An 18,229-nucleotide genomic window follows, 5' to 3' on the forward strand; every position below is an offset into this window, starting at 1 on the left:
CAGCCTGAGTTCCACACTTTGGCTGGAATTTTCCAGCTGTTGATGCCTTGTTGCTGCTACTGCAACCATGAATGGACAATTTAATGCTCAGCCAAAGCTCTGTTTGTTGCAGCTGAATCAGACAATCCTGTTAGCGCGAATGGCCAGAAAATTCCAGCCTTTATTATCAAACAGTCCCTTCCACTGGAATATCAATGTTAGAATGAGGGGAGCATTGGAGACCAGGTGATTTGATTTGATTTATTATTGTCACATGTATTAACAGTGAAAGTTGTTTCTTGCGTGCTATACAGACAAAACATACCATTCATAGAGAACAAATGAGAGAGTGCAGAATGTAGTGTTACAGTCATAGGTAGCGTGTAGAGAAAGATCAATTTAATGCAAGATAAGTCCATTCAAAAGTCTGACAGCCGTAGGGAAGAAACTGTTGGTTGGTATGTGACCTCAGACTTTCATATCTTTTTCCTGAAAGAAGGAGGTGGGAGAGAAGATGGCCGGGATGCATGGGTCCTTAATTATGCTGGCTGCTTTGCCGAGGCAGCAGAAAGTGTAGACAAGAGTCAATGGATGGGAGGCTGCATGAAGAATCTTTGAAGTGAAACCCGAGCCTAGGGTGAGTAGTTTGTCCATTTTTAATGCAATGATTGATTAGGATCTGGAGTATATCCTGACTTGATGGTGGAAACAGATTCAAAAGTGGTTTTCAGAAGGTACTTAGAGAAATTACAGTGGTATTGGGGAAAAGCTAGGAAGTGGGATTAAGTGAATTGCTCTTCATAATAGCTGATGCAAATCCAGTGGGCTGAATAGCCTCCTTCTGGTTCTACTATCTTATGATTATAATTAATCCAAGTAGCTTCTAGCTAGAAAAACAAAAAATAATTTGTATTTGTACCAAATTGCCACTGTAGAGAGACCCCTGCTGGAAATTATGCATACATGGCCCTCTAAGAAAAGCAGCAGCTTACTTATGGGGGAAATTTTACACCTCATTTGCCATGAACACAAAATTAAAGTTTATTTATTAGTGTCACAAGTAGGCCTACATTAACACTGCAATGAAGTTATTGTGAAAATCCCTTAATTGTCACACTCCAGTGTACACTAAGGGAGAATTTAGCATGGCCAATCCACCTAACCAGCATGTCTTTCAGACTGTGGGAGGAAACCCATGCAGACATGGGAAGAACTTGCAGACTCCACAAAGACAGTGACCAAAAACCAGGAATCGAACCTGGGTCCCTGATGTTGTGAGGCAGCAGTACTAATCACTGTGCCACCATGCTGCTCGAAATCTCCCAAGATTTGGAAAATTAGATCCTCACCAGCAAGATTTTGCCTCACGATTTTACCCACACCTCACCAGTGATACCACAAGGTTCCCATAATTAGGGAGAGTCCCCTTATGTGCACAAGGAGTTCACCCCTGTTGCTTACATGGAGGATATTTCCTTAATGGCGAGGGAGTGGGGCCTTGTCCCGTATGTGTGTTGGGGGAAGTATATCCTTAATGGGTGATCCAAGCTCTGTGGAGACAACGTTGCCAGCTTCATCAAGCCCTGGCATCAGAGACACCTGTACCATGTTTTTCCTCCAAGTGCTGCAGTATCTGGTGAGCAGGGTCAGCTGTACTGCCAGGGCGCTGCACGCTGGTTTTCTCGCTAGAGCCACCCCTTGGAAAGATAAAAACAAACCAAACAATTTTGCCTATGATGCCCCACAATTGAATCCATTGTGGACATAAGACATTGAGAATCCGATTTAAATTGTGTGGGGCTCAAGCAGAGATGATTAAAGTTAAAGTTAAAGTTAATTTATTAGTCACAAGTAAGGCTTACATGAGCACTGCAACGAAATTATTGTGAAATTCCCCTAGTCACCACACTCCAATGGCTGTTTGGGTTGATGCACCTAACCAGCACATCTTTCAATGAAGGGTTGGGTTGGGGGAATTTTACTCTGAACTAAAACCTGGGTCTTTTGACTCAGAGGAAGGAGCTCTACCACTGAGCCAAGACTGACACTGAATAGTTGCAAAAAAGTTGATGATCAGGTGAAACTGATCCACAGAAGGACTGCACTTCGAGCTAAATGAATTTATTTTATTCCACATTTTATATTCTCATCTGATAATATTAAACTATTCCAGGAACAAAACAAACATGTGTCACTGTACTCTCAAATGTTCATCTGCACAAAGAACTAATGCACTCTTCCCACTAAAATTATAAGTTTGAGAATCACAAAAATCAGCTTTGAAATGCAACTTGATCAAAGTTCATAATGACCTCTGTGTAGCTTTCAGGTAAAACACAAATTAATATAGTCTTAACCATAAATATAAAACATGGGCCAGATAAGTGCAATATTTTTAACAATATATGAAGCATGTGACACCATCTGGTGATGTCCTATTGCAACTAACAGTGGCACAGTAGTAGTACTGCTGCCTCAGGGACCTGGCTTCAATTCCCAGCTTGGGTCACTGTCAGTGCGAAGTGTGCACATTCTCCCCATGTCTGTGTTGATCTCCTCCAGGTGCTGCGGTTTCTTCCCACACTCTGAAGGAAGTGCTGTTTAGGTGCATTGGCCATGCTAAATCCTCCTCAGTGTACCCAAACAGGCACTGGAGTGTGGTGACTAGGGGCTTTTCACAGTAACTTCATTGCTATGTTAATGTAAGCCTACTTATGACACTAATAAATAAACTTAAACTATTACATCACCACAGTCCCATAACGTATCTACTTATTTCACTAATAATATACCTTCCTATGATACAAGTATGACAAGTAGGAACTGAAAGTGATTCACAAGTCAGCAAAAGGAGATTCCCATATCAGTGCTCTTGCAAATAGTCTAATGATGCCACGCTCACTTACATTATACGTAAATGTTATCTATTTATTACATGAAAATATCTCCAAAAATTCACAGACCACATGTAAAATCATTCTGGGATTTTGCTAAAAAGATGTCAAATTATACATTTAAAACATATAATTTATACTGAAAATTGGGAATGGAACAAGGTTTATGAAACTTAACACTTTTATTGTTGTATTTTATGATCATTATTTGCAGTGTTTAGACTAATTACAAAGACCAGAATAGATAATACCTGTATGCAATCAATGTCATAAATAAGGTGAAATGCAGAATGAAACTTGCATTTGGATCAGGAATTAATCATTTCTAGTCCTTCCAAATACACCACAGGAACTGTTTCATTCCCTTCCCTGGCATAACCTGCTCGTTTGTTGAAGTTGATTGGTAAACCAAGTGTTGCACACATTTTCCCCTGCTTTTTGAACAATACGTTGATCTATATGTCACTCCTTTGTTCAACATAACAATTATTTCTATACAAACAAAATATCTGAGATTGGAATTTAAAGAAAGAACTGTCTTCTTCCACTTTGGTGTACACATTTAAGCCACCACTTGTCCACAAGCATCACCGCAAAAAGTTTTGCTGTAAGAAATGGTCATCTGGCAATTCAGCAGGGTAGAGGAGTCTGATAAAATGGTGGTTCAGGCATCCACAATAATGCTGCAAAATGTCACAGTATGAGATCCATTTTGGTGAAACAACTGTGCAAGAGTTGAGTCCTGAGTTGTGGTTGTATTTCACTTTAGCGTAGTTTGTCAAAGAATTAATTTTTGATTGATTATTTTTCTGTTTATTTCTGCCAACGCCACTGAAAATACAAAGGCCCTTTCATCTGAAAGACTGGCATATACATCACCTTCTTTTTCTTGTCTTTCTGCAAAAGAAAAAAAATACAGTAAATAATGATCAAGTCCAAAGGAATGCAGTTTTTTTCCAACAATCTAAATCTTACATTATCAACTTCATCTAACCCCACCCTTCAAAAAAAAAGAAATGGTGCGGAATCACATTATTAATAACCAGATTGCCAGAGCTCAAAGCACTTCCATCAACTATGTGGGGGAGGAAAGAAGGCCAATTGTGAATTCAATCAGTGTGGGAAACTTCCTAAATAATTGCTCTCTTTCTTTTCCATCTGTAACTGAAAAAAAGTTCTCTGGTTTCATTAAAAGGAAATAAAAAAAACAAAAAAACCTGGGCTAGTATGTGGTTAGGATTATACATTCCCCTGGCACTGCTCAAGGAAAAACAATACTTTTATGCAGCATTACACAACTCAAGGGTTTGCACATTCATTAATAGTGGTGGAATTCTGGGCTTCAATTTTTGTTTGAGTATGATGTTTCCTTTATACTCCAGTTACAAAATTGTACTCAAGAATCAGTATTAAAGAATGACTAATGTTTGGCAACATCAGGCCTAGATGTTTTCCATTCTAATCGCATCTTTATAAATGTTACTAAAAACAGCTGAACCTTTTTAGAAATTCATGTGAAAACCAAACATTTTTAGACAGAAAACATGCAATTGCATGTCATGAATATATACCAAAAATAAAACCACCAATTCTATTTTAGGATTTATTAACATTTTTAACTATTTGACGTATGACTTTAGCGTGATATTTTTGCCGGGCAAGCCAAAAGGAGATGGCTCACTGTTACATTATGCAAAAATACCCGCTGGATGTCAGAACAGTGATTCAGACAAAATGGGGGGCAAACATATTTAGAAAGTTTATATCCCAGATGTGAAAATATACACACGTGCAGTTCCCTTTTGGGGGGGGGGGGGGGGGAATGACACTGTATTCATGCTAATTTATGTAGTATACAATGAAATTAATGACAAAAAAGTTAATATTGACGACAGGGTGCTGGAGATATTGATGATATTTGACTATTCATCAGCACTTCCCAAAGAATTCCAAAGATCCATTACTTTTACAGAGCTTCTCAACAACATTCCTATGGATTTTTCGTCAGTTACTGCTTGGCCCAGTGGTTACGTATTCAAATTGTTTTATAGTAATGAGAAGTGTATATCTTTTACTGCAAATCTGTTTTGCAATTTTAAAAAAAGATACAGACATACACCTGTAATTCTCCACACAACGGATCAGTGAGCGTCACCAAGCAGAGACCAAGTGTTTCTCCACAGAGATAGAGAGAAGAAAGGTGAATGGCTGCAGAGTCATCATGGGCCCTTTCACAAAAGGAAAAGTGTTGTCACAAAGTTTGGATTTTTACAAACCACTTATTAGTGGAAAAAGGAAGCCAAATGTAATTAGTACACATTAATTTCTATAAACACAGTTTGGAAGAATGGAAAACAAAATGAAGGACATTAAGCGTTTTCAAAATTTCCAACTCACTTGGTCTTCATTTTTGTTGGAGGTGAAAAACATTAAAAACTGAAATGCATCACAGTCATTTTCACAAGAAACTTGAAGAGATTAGTTATTAATAACGATGGCTTCCATACAAAGCAGTTGAACTGCCAGCACATTTTCAGCAGTTTTCACTGATACAAGTGCAACTCAATATTTATTTTGGCAAAACACACGGGGCAGTCTCGGAATTAGTAGAAAATTCTGATAAACAAAAAGTGGCTTTTGCCAGTCTTTCAGATTAGATAACTTTTACATCCAATTCTCATCACTGCATATTTATTAATTATGAAAAGAGTTACACTGAACCCCCTGAATTACCAACACAGAAACTTAACAGAACAATGATCCAATGATTTAATTCCCAGTTGGCCAGCCTTTATAAGGGAAACAAAAACATGTTATAATTGGCCTCAAAATTCTAGTGATAGATACAAAGAAAATATCAGCCAAGGCTCTCGCTCATTATTACTATCCAATGATACTATCCTGATGGAAATTGCATTTCTGTGGGCATCTCAAGACAGATCAGCTCACCTCTGATTTTTCCCACCTTACCTACTCAAATTACCTGCTGGCACTTAATTCCCAGGCCCATTAATGAATGATAATGATACTGGGATGCAACTGCTTCATGCACATACAATCCAACAACTTCAGAAAATAACAGCTAAACAAGGAAAAGGTTAAACAACACTACTCACAAAAGGGGGAAAAAAATCCCCCCCTCCCACCCATCCTCTAACACTGCTCCCTGAGCTGCTGTCTCACAATTCCTACAGCAACACAGGTTTTCACACAACTGATTCTTTATGAGAGACTGGCAGAACCTGGTGAGATTTTCTTTAAAGCCCCTCTCCTCCCCTAACCAAGACCAATTGTAGCATGTCCACACATATCCAACAGTAGAGAATTGAACTGTCTGCAAACTTCAACACCTCCCATCACACCCAGAATCACAAGTATTTTCACCTTTCTCATCATCGTGTTTTTTGCTAGGGGTGGTCTTGGGTCGCCCTCGTCGCCGCCGACTCTGCTCAGATTGACTGTCTGATCTGGGACGTTTCCTGTTTTCCAAATCTTTGGTAAGTGGAGAATTTGCTTTCTCTCGCCGTGCCCTTTCTGTTCTCCTTCTCTTAGCTGCTGCTTTGTTATCTATCACAAAATAAAGGTTTGTTAAATCCTATCAGACCCGTTGTATAGCAAATAATCTAACGTTTACATTCCATTAAAATGAAGCATGTAAGGTGACATTCAGTCACATAATAGCTTCAAGTCCTTTCCAAAACCAAAGCTGCCCTGTTACGATCAGTCTTGAATTCAGATGCCATCTCTGCCTATAGCATGTAAACACAACCATGGTGGCAGCAATAATTATTTGAAGCTAGTTGCTAATGCAGCAAATTCCCTTTAGAATTTCAGAATTTGGTTTCAAATTTCAAACGCTAGATTAGAATCTCACTTACCATAATCTTGTTAAAAATAGGACTATAAAAGGAAGTAAAGGAACAGAAGATGATATAATTATTTAAACCACACAGATTTTTGGCCCATTCCCAAAAAATCCAAATTTGAAGTGATTGATTAATGCTGCCAATCCTGCCCTTTTGCATGACATATTTACTAGAGCAGTGTTACTACAGTAATTTAAAAATACATTTGATAATCTATATATCTTAAAATCTTACAGCCATGTATATCTCCTGCCATACTTCCATTATAGATGCCTTTACTTACATATGTAATGGATACTGCCTTTATAAACTTGTCACACTGTAAACGTCACCTCTCCTCGATGAGAAGCACCAACACTGGCAGGAGGTTGTAATTACATGTCAAGCTACATAGCTCCATCATATGATGTGGACACAAATTTAAAATGCAAATTTTAAAAATAATCCATGATGCAATAACATCTGCACACCCTGATCTAGTTATCTTGTCTTCTAACCTCACCTGAAGAACGCACATAAGTCTTGTCTTGTGCTATGCCTTGAGAGCTCAACTCCTGCACAAAAATAATTTCAACTTCCCAGGAGTGCATCAATGCTCACATCATAATTCAGCAATGTTTACAAAGGTATGCAACTGAATGGTGGTGCATGACAGATTAAAAAAAGAACTAAACAGCCACCATTTGAAGTTTGGAATAACTGCAACATTCAAGGAACTGCATTGTAAAGATCCTAATAAGAAAGGATTCCAGTAAAAATACTACTGCTCAAGAGAGTTGTGCAGTGTCCTAGGTTTTTAAATACTAAACAAGTTGCATTTAGCAATCAACGTGAATTAGGTCATCCAAGTAAACAACTCCAAAAAGAATTGCATGTGTCATTGTTTATAGTTCTCGAAGGACCACCTGAAGGCAGCAACATTCTGCTCCAAAAAAGTGAACAATACAAAGGGCAGGTTACTCCAGAATTTAGTGTTATCTACATTGTGTTCAATTGACATAAATGCTAAATAGATAAACACCATAAGTGTCTGCTTGTGCTTTTGCAAATAGAGACAATCAACCCAATAATAATCTACAGGTAGCCAATGGCAGTTTAAAAGGTGTGTATGTCATATTTTATGGCACTTAATGAGACTAATCCTAATACCGTGATAACATTACATTGCTGCTCACTAATAATAGGTAAACAGGCATACCTCTATCTTCAAGTAAAGATATTTGAGAAAGGATGGCAAATATATTGAAGAATGGGACTCAAAAGAAAAAGAAGCAGCCAAGACCATTTTGAGAATAAGGCTGTGAAAATGAGACCCCAGGAACCACCACATTATCTTTCGTGTTTAAACCAAAGGCAGGACCAAACATCCATCCTTCCAGTTCACCATAAGTAATTAATCCTAATGAGTTTGAAGCACTGGGACCTTCTGACACAGTTTTAATAAATAGTAAGGCCTTCGGTAGTAGGTCATATATGAAGCAATTGGACATGTAGAGATCACTAATAACTCAGTAAACACTAGCGCTTTCTGTCATATCATGTTACCATTCAAGTATTTACCAAAAGTCATTGGATGATTTTCATTATGATGTCATCCCAATATATAGGGACACCATCAGAGGCTACCAAACCAAATAACATTAAACATACATCCTTCTGAACCCAGTAATGAAAGAATGAAAATCATCAACCCAAAAATCATCCTTTGTATCTTTCTGATCAAAGAGATATCAGTTATGTAGCTTTTGGCAACCTTAGCCATCCTGCAGCTAAAATCTTCATTCGTGCCTATGTCACCTGATGACTTATTAATGTGAAGTACCTAGACTGGCCTTCCATCCTTCAGATACAAGATAAGAGTAGCAACATAATGGTGAATGTACATTAAACCGTTGCAAGGCCATTCAAGCATGGTCATGACACAGGAGCACTTCCAGAGGAGGAAAAGGATGTAATGAGTAATAACTGAATTTCTTCACCCTCTTTCACTTACTAGCATTGAAATTTGGTAATGAGGCAGAAGAGAAACAGAGGCAGAAAAGCAGTGAGAGAGGAGAAAGCACAGGTATACTAGGATAAAGACTAAGATGAGAAAAGTACAAATATGAATTAAGATTTGAAAAATTAAAGCTATTTTTGTTAGAAGAGGCAGGTAAATAAATGTATTTAGAGGTATGAAGGGACAGGACAGAGTAACCAAAGTTGTTTCCAGTAATTGAGAGGGATCTATAATAAAGGCAGATGAATCTGAGGTGAGAGATTTAAGGGCAAGAACAGAGTTTTTTTCTTTTACAGAGGATAGTGAAATGAGAGAACGCACTGCTAGTCTTAATAACTGAAGTTGAGACATGCTCAACTAGTAAGGTACATAGGTAGCTGAGGGAAAGAAGAATGAGTGGAGACACAAGGTAAGGATTACTGCCCGCATGGAAGATGAGAAACAGGGGCTGGTTGGGTCAAAAGGCTTATTTTATTCTATCCTTTTTTTCAGTCCTTAAATTAAACTAAATGTTTATTTAAATTTGTTGCACTGATTAACAGACAAAAGTGCTGCATTGGTCTTCCACTACCATCTTTAACCATTTACTTTTACATCTGGTGCTTACTGTATGCAACAGAATAGTGTACCATCTATAAGATACTTGGTGAGTTCCTTAAGTGTATCTCTAGATAGCACCTTCCAAATCCATGACCTCTACCACCTATCAAGGGCAACTGATACATGGGCATCCCACCACCTGAAAGTTTCACTCCAATTCACTCACCATCCTAACTTGAAAATATATTGCCACTCTTTCACTATCACTGAGTCAAAACCCTGGATTCTTTCCCTAACAGCACTGTTAGTGTACTTACACAATGTGGATATGCCGGCGTTGGAATGGGGTAAGAAGTCTCACAACACCAGGTTAAAGTCCATCAGGTTTATTTGGTAGCATAAGCCACAAGCTTTGGGAGCACTGCCCCTTCACCTAATGAAGGGGCAGTGCTCTGAAAGCTTGGGAGCACTGCCCCTCCACCTAATGAAAGGGCAGTGCTCTGAAAGCTTGTGGCTTGTGCTACCAAATAAATCTGTTGGACTTTAACCTGGCGTTGTGAGACTTCTTACTGAGTGTACTTACACCTCAGGGACTGTAGCAGTTCAAGGCAGTAGATCACTCAAGAGCAATTAGCAGCGGGGGGGCGGGGCTGTAATGAATGCTGGCCTAGCCAGTGAAGCCCACATCCCATAAATGGATAAGAGCATTACAAAGTACAGAGGTAGGGGTGAAAATGGGTCTCCACTAGCGCCAGGCCAAGGCAAATTGGAACAATTACATTCTGACGTGTAGCTGATCAGTCTTGCATACCACCTGCCTTACTTTCCATTCATGACTAGAGATAAGGAGAATTAACATGACTGAACTGATGAGGGAAAGAAAATGCAAGCATAACTGAATGAAAAAGTGAGAGACAGACTGCATCAGTGAATGCAAGATGCGGCACTTTGTTCTGGAGAATATTATTTACTTTTATGGTGGAGCTCATCTGGTTTGGAACTGAAAATTACCAGTTCTTCACAATTTGCAAAGTTACATGATTGGGCAACAAAAGCCGAGTAAGCATGATTTAAAAGAATTAGCATTTCTGGTTGTAAAGAAACGAGCCATTTGAAGCACTTCCATCTCAGTAAAAGAACAATACATACCACATCATATGACATCATTTTAATACAGGGCATCACCAAATTTACAACACTGTAGGAGATCCATTATTATTTTTTCAGAACAAGTGTGCATACAGCATACTGCTAACATACTTTACAATAACCGATACAAAATCCTGGTGCGAGCTCAGTGCTGAACACATTGACTTGCAAGTGAAACCTTCGAACATTTCAAAACTTAATATTCCCTGGTAATAATAACTTGCATCTTTAACATAAAACATAAACAATCACCCAGAGCAAAATCAGACACTAATCTAAAGGAGATATTAAGTCAGTCTAAAAATCTGGTCAACAGGTAAATTTAAAGAAGATCTTAAAAGAACAGGAAGAAGATGGAGGAGAGGAAATTTTCAGGAAATATTCCAGAATGTAGTATCTCGCTGACTAAAGATATGGATTCCAATATTGAGACAATAGGATGGAATGCACGAGTTTAGAGTTGGAGGAATGAAAAATTCTCAAATGACTGTAGGGCTGAAGTCATTTTATAGAGATAGTGAGGGGCGATTTATTTGAAGAGATTTAAACATCAGGACAAGAATTTAAGTTGGCAAAGTTTAGCACCCAGAAGAAATTAGGTCAGCGTACACCAGATTGATGAACAAGGAAGATCTGGCACAAGATAGAAAACAGGAAGCAGAGTTTTGGATTTGCCGTAGCTTTGGAGGGTGAAACATGGCAGTCCATTAGCAGATTGAAATAGCTGAGTCTGGAGATGAAAAAGCATGAATGTTGGCTTCGACAGCAGAGGCAGGATTGGGGTCTTTGTGACAGAGAAAACGTAGTTCATGACTAAAAACAAGGCAAGTTCGCAAACAGTTTGAGGTAGTAGCCAATGTGAGAGGTGAAATATGTGGCAAGGATTCGGAGACTATAGTGAAAGCCAATGGCGATGGTTTTGATCCTTCTGATGTTTGGCTTGAGGAAACAGTGTCTGATCCAGGCCTGGATATTGAATAAGTAGTCTGAAAGCAGAGGCAGTGAAGCAGTTGAAAGAGGTCATGGAGACAGAGATAGGTATTGTCAGTGCATATGTACAAGCTCACTCATTGTGTTTGATGTTGCCAAGGAACAACTTGTAGATGGGCACCAAAGGGTGAACGATCAAGATTGTGCTTATTTAATAATCACACTTTCGTTACTTTAAATGTCCTTTGGTAGGAGAACACATTCATTACATGCTATATTACTCACACAATTATGGTACAAATCATCAATTAGCCATAAGCAGCAGTACGAGAATTCCAGTAGTATGGTAGCTGGTGATGCAAGATGATCATATAATGACTGGGCTTTTCTGAACTGCACTTCAAACTCTCAGCTGGGAACTGACATATATGGTGCAGTTTCCTAATCAAACAATAACTAAAACTTAAATGTTCATTTAGTTCACAATTAGACTCAGGAACATTAAGGGAGGATAACTGCACCTTACCAGAAGGGCACATTGTGCTTTGATCAAACCTTTACTAAAGGGGTTTTTGTCTCCTTGTTAGAAGTCAATGTGTAATCGAAGGACAGAGGGATGATAAATTTGTGCAGCTCACTCATTCCTATGCTTCCATAACCCCGCCTGGTTATTCAGCTCAGCAGACTGACAAGTTTAAAATCAGCATTTACCTAAATTAGGTGGCGGGGATTTCTCAGACTGTTTCGCATTCAGTAGTCTTCTACTTATAAAAATGAATCCACAGGGGCAGGACTTACAGGCAACGGGAATCTGAAAAATTAAAGAGTTGAAATTAGATGACGTTGTTCTGCAGTCCAAGGCAGTAAACAGTTTAATCACAAGGATAGGACCACGTTCACGTATGTGGACGTTTCATTTTCCTTTTCATGCAACCTGATTTGAAAAAAACCGCTCAACAATTCCTGTACTTTTTAATAGCTAACTCATTAAAAAGATTACGATATAACCGATTCATTTTTGTTAAAAAAAAGGCAATTTCCAACGATAGAAAGATTATATACTGGGCAAGGCAGTTTGCCAAGAATGCAGTCTTTTGCATTTTCCTTTTGATGACGGGCTGACATCTCTTTACGCAAATGTTTCTAAGAATTGGCGTCCTTCCTACATTAAAACAATTACTGCAGGGCGCCGACATAATCTAAAACTACATTAACACCACCGAACTCATTAGACTTAAATCGACAGGATCGTGAATACAAGACAGCGGCACAATTTAAACTCAAACGCTCTTTCTCTGTATACATATATGTGTATTTGGAAAGTCTGGGCTTAAACCTATGAATGTCTCCGTTGTGATTAAGCCTTTTGGCAACTCGTCAGCACTTTAGCCGTATTGATGTTTAAGAGAAACTGCCTGCACTGGATATGCCACGATAGTAAAGATTAAATTCAATGTGGAAGAAAGTCTGAAAATACCTCATGTCTCCCCCCCCCTCAATTCAAAGTTTATTTACGGCTCCGCGACTTAGGCTATTTATCAACGTGGAAGTAATATGTAATTTTGCAAATCTGGTATTCGGCTGACGCCGAAACATTTTAATCACTTTCAGATGAAAGACGTTTGCTCATGGCTGAATCACTTCCAGCTCAAATGCCATCCTTTTATTGTCTTACATTTTCCACATAGAATACGTGACCATATAAAAACGGAGGGGGGGGGAAAGAGAAAAAGAAGCTAATATTATGCAATATTCCCCATGCCTAAAGCTTGCTTAAGATCCAATAGCAATCCAAGGTGTAGATTTTTTTAAAAAAATTAAAATTAAAACTAATTCGTGTCAGCAGCGAGGCCACAAGGCAAAAAAAAAATCGAAAATGTGAGGCCGGTGTTTCTGAAGGATGCTTCAAAATTAAAAGAGACAACCTCAATAATGCAAGCCTCGCACAAAGAAAGCCTGGAATCCTGAGCGATAAACGCGAACTGAATGAGAAACATATCCAAATGTTTCCCGGTCTGAGCTATCCCACCTGTTGGTCGCATTCCGGACATGCTTTCGTTGCCATTTTTGTAACTTTCTTGGCCTTATTTGTAGCCATTTTCGGGCTCTGACGGCGGGCTGGGATCCACCGGGGCTGTCCGCGATAAAAACTTCCACTGGAACTTCATTACAACTCCACAGTAACAATGTATCCGGCTGCCATGGCCCGCCAGCCCAGCACCAGCAGCGGCGGCCCGCCCCACAGCGCGCTCCAGCACGCAGCGCCGCCCCCGGGGCCGCCAGCACGCGCGCGCGTCCCGTCCCCGCCTCCGCACCCGCGCGCGCACACATCCTATCCCAGACCCGGAAACCTCTTGCAGCACCTTCTGTTTCACTGAGACCCGCTGCGTTATCTCTCCAGTTTGCAGGATGAGAGGTTAATTCTAATTGTGTGTAACATGCTCAGATTAAAACCCTGAAAAAGAGCCACACAGACTCGCAACCTTCACCTGAACATGATTTGATTGATTACTGTCACTGGGATACTGAGATTTATTCATTGGTGAGACCGTGGGCGACACTGGCTGGCCAGCATTTATTGCCCAATTGACCAAGGGCAGTTGAGCATCCTTCAGAAACACTGGCCTCACATTTTTGATTTTTGTTTTGCCTTGTGGCCTCGCTGCTGACACGAATTAGTTTTTTTTAAAATCTACACCTCGGATTGCTATTGGATCTTTAGCAAGCTTTAGGCATGGGGAATATTGCATAATATTAGCTGTGGCTCTGGAGTTATTTGTAGGCCAGATCAGATAAAGACAGATTTCCTTCCTAAAGGATGTGAGTGAACCAGATAGGTTTTTCCCGACAATCGATAATGGTTTCATGGTCATCAGTAGATTCTTACTTCCAAACATTTTTTATTGAATTCCACCATCAGCTGTGCTGGGATTCCAACCTGGGTTCCCAGAACATTAGCTGAGTTTCTAGATTAATAGTTGAGTGACAATACCACTAGGCCATTGCCTTCCCTTAAAATATGATTTGAATATGAGTTGATTTATTATTGTCACATGTATTGGAGTACAGTGAGAAGTATTGTTTCTTGCACACTATACAGATAAAACATATCATTTATAGAGTACACAGGAGAGAAGGAAAGGAGAATGCAGGGCAGGATTTTCCAGTGGCGCTCGCCCCAAAACCGGAAATTCCCACCTGAGGTCCCCCCACCCCTCCCCCACCCCCACCACCCCGGCCTGCTACGATTCCAATGGCAGGCGGGACAGGAAAATTCTGATCATAGTCAGTTATAGTTGTATCTATGGTGTAGAGAAAGATCAGCTTAATATAAGATTGTCCATTCAAAAATCTGATGGCAGCAAGGAACAAGCTGTTCTTGAGTCGATTGCTACATGATCTCAGACTTTCATATCTTTTTCTTGATGAAGAAGGTGGAAGAGGGTACGTCTGGGGTGCGTAGGGTCCTTGATTACTTTGTTTCCCTCTCTGCTGATGCTGCCAGATCTGCTGAGTTTTCCAAGTATTTTCTGTTTTTATTATGTATAATAAGTGTATATGTATACACTTACATATAATACATATATTATACTTACGTATAATATGTATACATATTATGTATAATATGTATAATTGGAGTTTAATGCGGAGAAGTGTGAGATAATTCACTTTGGTAGGAATAACAGATGTGTTGAGTATAGGGCTAACGGGAGGACTTTGAATAGTGTGGATGAACAGAGGGATCTAGGTGTATGTGTACATAGATCCCTGAAAGTTGGGAATCAAGTAGATAGGGTTGTTAAGAAGGCATACGGTGTCTTGGCGTTTATTGGTAGGGGGATTGAATTTAGGAGTCGCAGCGTCATGTTGCAACTGTACACAACTCTGGTGCGGCCGCACTTGGAGTACTGTGTGCAGCTCTGGTCCCCACATTACAGGAAGGACGTGGAGGCTTTGGAGACGGTGCAGAGGAGGTTTACCAGGATGTTGCCTGGTATGGAGGGGAGGTCCTATGAGGAGAGACTGAGGGATTTGGGGTTGTTTTCGCTGGAAAGAAGGCAGCTAAGAGGGGATCTTATTGAAACATATAAGATGATTAGAGGTTTAGATAGGGTGGACAGTGATAGCCTTTTTCCTCGGATGGAGAAAGCTAGCACGAGGGGGCATGGCTTTAAATTAAGGGGGGGTAGTTATAGGACGGATGTCAGAGGTAGGTTCTTTACCCAGAGGGTGGTGAGGGATTGGAATGCCCTGCCTGCTGCGGTTGTAAATGCGCCTAGTTTGGGGGCGTTTAAGAGATCCGTGGATAGGTTTATGGATGAAAAGGGATTGGTTTAGGTTAGTGGGTCATTGTTTTTTAACTGGTCGGCGCAACATCGTGGGCCGAAGGGCCTGTTCTGCGCTGTAATGTTCTATGTTCTATGTTCTAATATGCTAATGTAAGATGCCACATATTATCATATTACACGTATTAGATTTGCCCCCTTTTTGCTACATCTTCTTTCAAGTGTCTGATTCTATCTATTGTACTGCAGTATTCTGCTGTATAGGTATTGCATTCATGCTCAGGTGCTGCCACCAGTGATTGAGAGAATTATAGAATCCATACAGTGCAGAAAAAGGGGATTCAGCCCAACAAGCCTGCACTGAACACAATCCCACCCAGCCCATTTTCTCAGAACCTGACGTGTTTACCCTAGCTAATCCTCCTGGTACTAAGGGGAAATGTAATGCAGCCAATCAACCTAACTCTCACATCTTTGTTCTCCGAGTTCAAAATCAACAGAGAAAACTGCATTTGCTGAAAATTCATGCAATTAAATCAGAAAATCAAACCAGGAAATAGCTAGAGTTTCTCTGCAGGTCAGACAGCGTGTATGAGGCGAGTTTCAGGTGACCTTGCATCAGAACTGTAAGAAACAGAAAATGTTGTCAACATTCAGGTGGCAGTTGGAGGAAACAAGTTTAAGGATTCAGACTTTGATCCTTCATTGGACAGACAAGATATTATAGATGGATATAATTTGAAAAGGAACAGCAAAAAAATGGGAGGAGAAAACAAAAGCAGCCACACAAGAAAAAGTTGCAAACTACTGTGGACACTCGAATATGAAATAAAAGGAGGAAGTACTGGAAACACTCAATTGGTCAGGTAGCAATGGTGAAGAGGGAAACTATGTTAATGTTTTGAGTCACAGTTTCAGCATTTTCTGTTTTTATTATGAATGTTTCAGGTCAGTCACTTTGTTAAAGATGCAGAACAGTTATTAGACAAGTGCAAAGGCAGTTTAAAGTGGGCAAAAACGATAAGAACTGTGAAAGAGGGTGGAGGAAGACAGGAGTGACAAATGTAATACTCCCAAAAGGAGGTGATATTGATTCAAGACAAAGACAAAAGATGGTTGTGCAAGGATAATGATGGCAAGATGGAGGAGTGAAGAATGCAAAATTTGCCAAAAAGAAAGCATCCACATGGCAAGAACTTGGCAGTAGAGCAGTAGGTAGACCCATAGACCACCATTTACACTTAGTACCCTAAATAAACTGCTGTTTCACTTGGAAAGGGAATTTAGGGCCTGAACAATAGGAAAGGAATAGGTCAAAGGGTAGGTAGTGTATCTTATGCACTGGTATTGGAAGATATTCGGTAACAACAGCATTAGGATCACTGCTCAGGTATGCATTATGGTAAAACTCTGCAATGTACAGAATGCTAACATGCAGCATAGGCTTCAATGATCTAATGAGAACAAGAAAAACAAATATTTTAGCTCAACAATTAAAAACGTTGACACTTATGTAGCTATTCTTAGAAAATGCACAATTTTAACCAGGTTACATTTGTATTCAAAAATTAACATTTATATTGACAGCAGTACAATTTGATGGTGAGAACTTTCAAGTAAGGTTTGAGAATCATACAATAAGAGTCATGACAGCTGATTCTGATAAGCAGCAACACAATGGTTGCAACTAATTGCCAGTTATTCAGTATATACACTTGGCATCCTTCAAATAGAGACGGTTACATATATTTTGCATTTGTGTTGCTATAGTGCTTCTCAAGTTCACGCACGTACTGTATTTATAACAAAAGACTTCAGTTTTAACATGCAGAAAGCAGATCATTCAATTGGGTTACATAACAGGCTACCTGTAAAATTTTAATGTTATCGATGCCTGATGTTGCTAAAATGGTAATGGCAGCAAGTGTCACTCATTACTGCTTTTATATTTGATGATGCTGAAAGATCACTAGCTGTCAGGAAGATAAGGGACCCAATGGAATAGGTCCCATCCAATTTTCCATCTCAACTCTTCAAATAAATTGATGAAACATAAGACAAAAATCATCATAGGAATATAGGAGCAGGAGGAGGCCATTAAGTCTATCGAGCCTGCTCCACCATTCAATACAATCATGACTGATCATCCACTTCAATGTTTCTTTCCCCACACCCATTGATGTCATTGGCTTTTAGAAATTTGCCAATTTCTGCTTTAAACATACTCAACGGCTGAGCTTCAGGAGTAGTGAATTTCAAAGATTCACAGCGCACTGAGGAAAGAAATTCTCCTCATCTTCATCCTAAGTGACTTCCCCTTTATTTTAAAATGATCTTTCCTGGTTTGGGACTCCAACTAAGGGAAACATCTTGGGCAGAATTCTCCCAAAAAAATTCTAATTGTTGAATCTGTGGGAAAACTGGAAAAATTCACGATTTGCTTTTTAGTGGGAATTCACACCAGAATCTCCCATACTCCGTGCAATGCAGCGGCCACCAACGTGAATATCATTAGATTTCAGGGGGTGAGGCCTATTCTCAGGAGGCTGAAACCAGCGGGCCTCTGAGCATGCGCAGTGGCTCTAA

General features: G+C 39.7%; 1 protein-coding gene across 2 annotated transcripts; it reads right to left on the minus strand.

Annotated features, from left to right (window-relative positions):
* Nucleotides 1–226: 226 nt before the first annotated feature.
* Nucleotides 227–13,623, minus strand: c4h16orf87 (chromosome 4 C16orf87 homolog). Of its 2 annotated transcripts, XM_080186949.1 has the most exons (5): nt 13,387–13,623; nt 12,069–12,168; nt 6,258–6,440; nt 4,991–5,101; nt 3,683–3,770 (listed from the first exon to the last, which is right to left on the minus strand). In XM_080186949.1, exons 1-4 carry the CDS (start codon nt 13,453–13,455, stop codon nt 5,025–5,027), a joined length of 429 nt encoding a protein of 142 aa, XP_080043075.1. In that variant the 5' UTR covers nt 13,456–13,623; the 3' UTR covers nt 3,683–3,770; nt 4,991–5,024. The 2 variants fall into 2 exon arrangements, with proteins under 2 accessions (XP_080043074.1, XP_080043075.1); XM_080186948.1 differs by lacking the exon at nt 4,991–5,101 and having other exon boundaries at nt 227–3,770; nt 13,387–13,622.
* Between the last annotated feature and the right edge of the window lie 4,606 nt (nt 13,624–18,229).

The sequence above is a fragment of the Carcharhinus amblyrhynchos genome, chromosome 4 (assembly GCF_965287045.1).
Source record: "Carcharhinus amblyrhynchos chromosome 4, sCarAmb.v2.hapA, whole genome shotgun sequence".
Taxonomy (NCBI): domain Eukaryota; kingdom Metazoa; phylum Chordata; class Chondrichthyes; order Carcharhiniformes; family Carcharhinidae; genus Carcharhinus; species Carcharhinus amblyrhynchos.

What these genes read in the sequence shown, in the direction of transcription:
- c4h16orf87 (XM_080186948.1), bottom strand. Translation starts at nt 13,455, where the DNA reads ATGGCTACAAATAAGGCCAAGAAAGTTACAAAAATGGCAACGAAAGCA. An exon ending in ATCCCCGCCACCTAATTTAG is followed by an intron (nt 6,441 to 12,068) that starts GTAAATGCTGAT and finishes ATTTTGTGATAG; the next exon opens with ATAACAAAGCAGCAGCTAAG. An exon ending in AAAACACGATGATGAGAAAG is followed by an intron (nt 3,771 to 6,257) that starts GTGAAAATACTT and finishes TTTCTTTTGCAG; the next exon opens with AAAGACAAGAAAAAGAAGGT.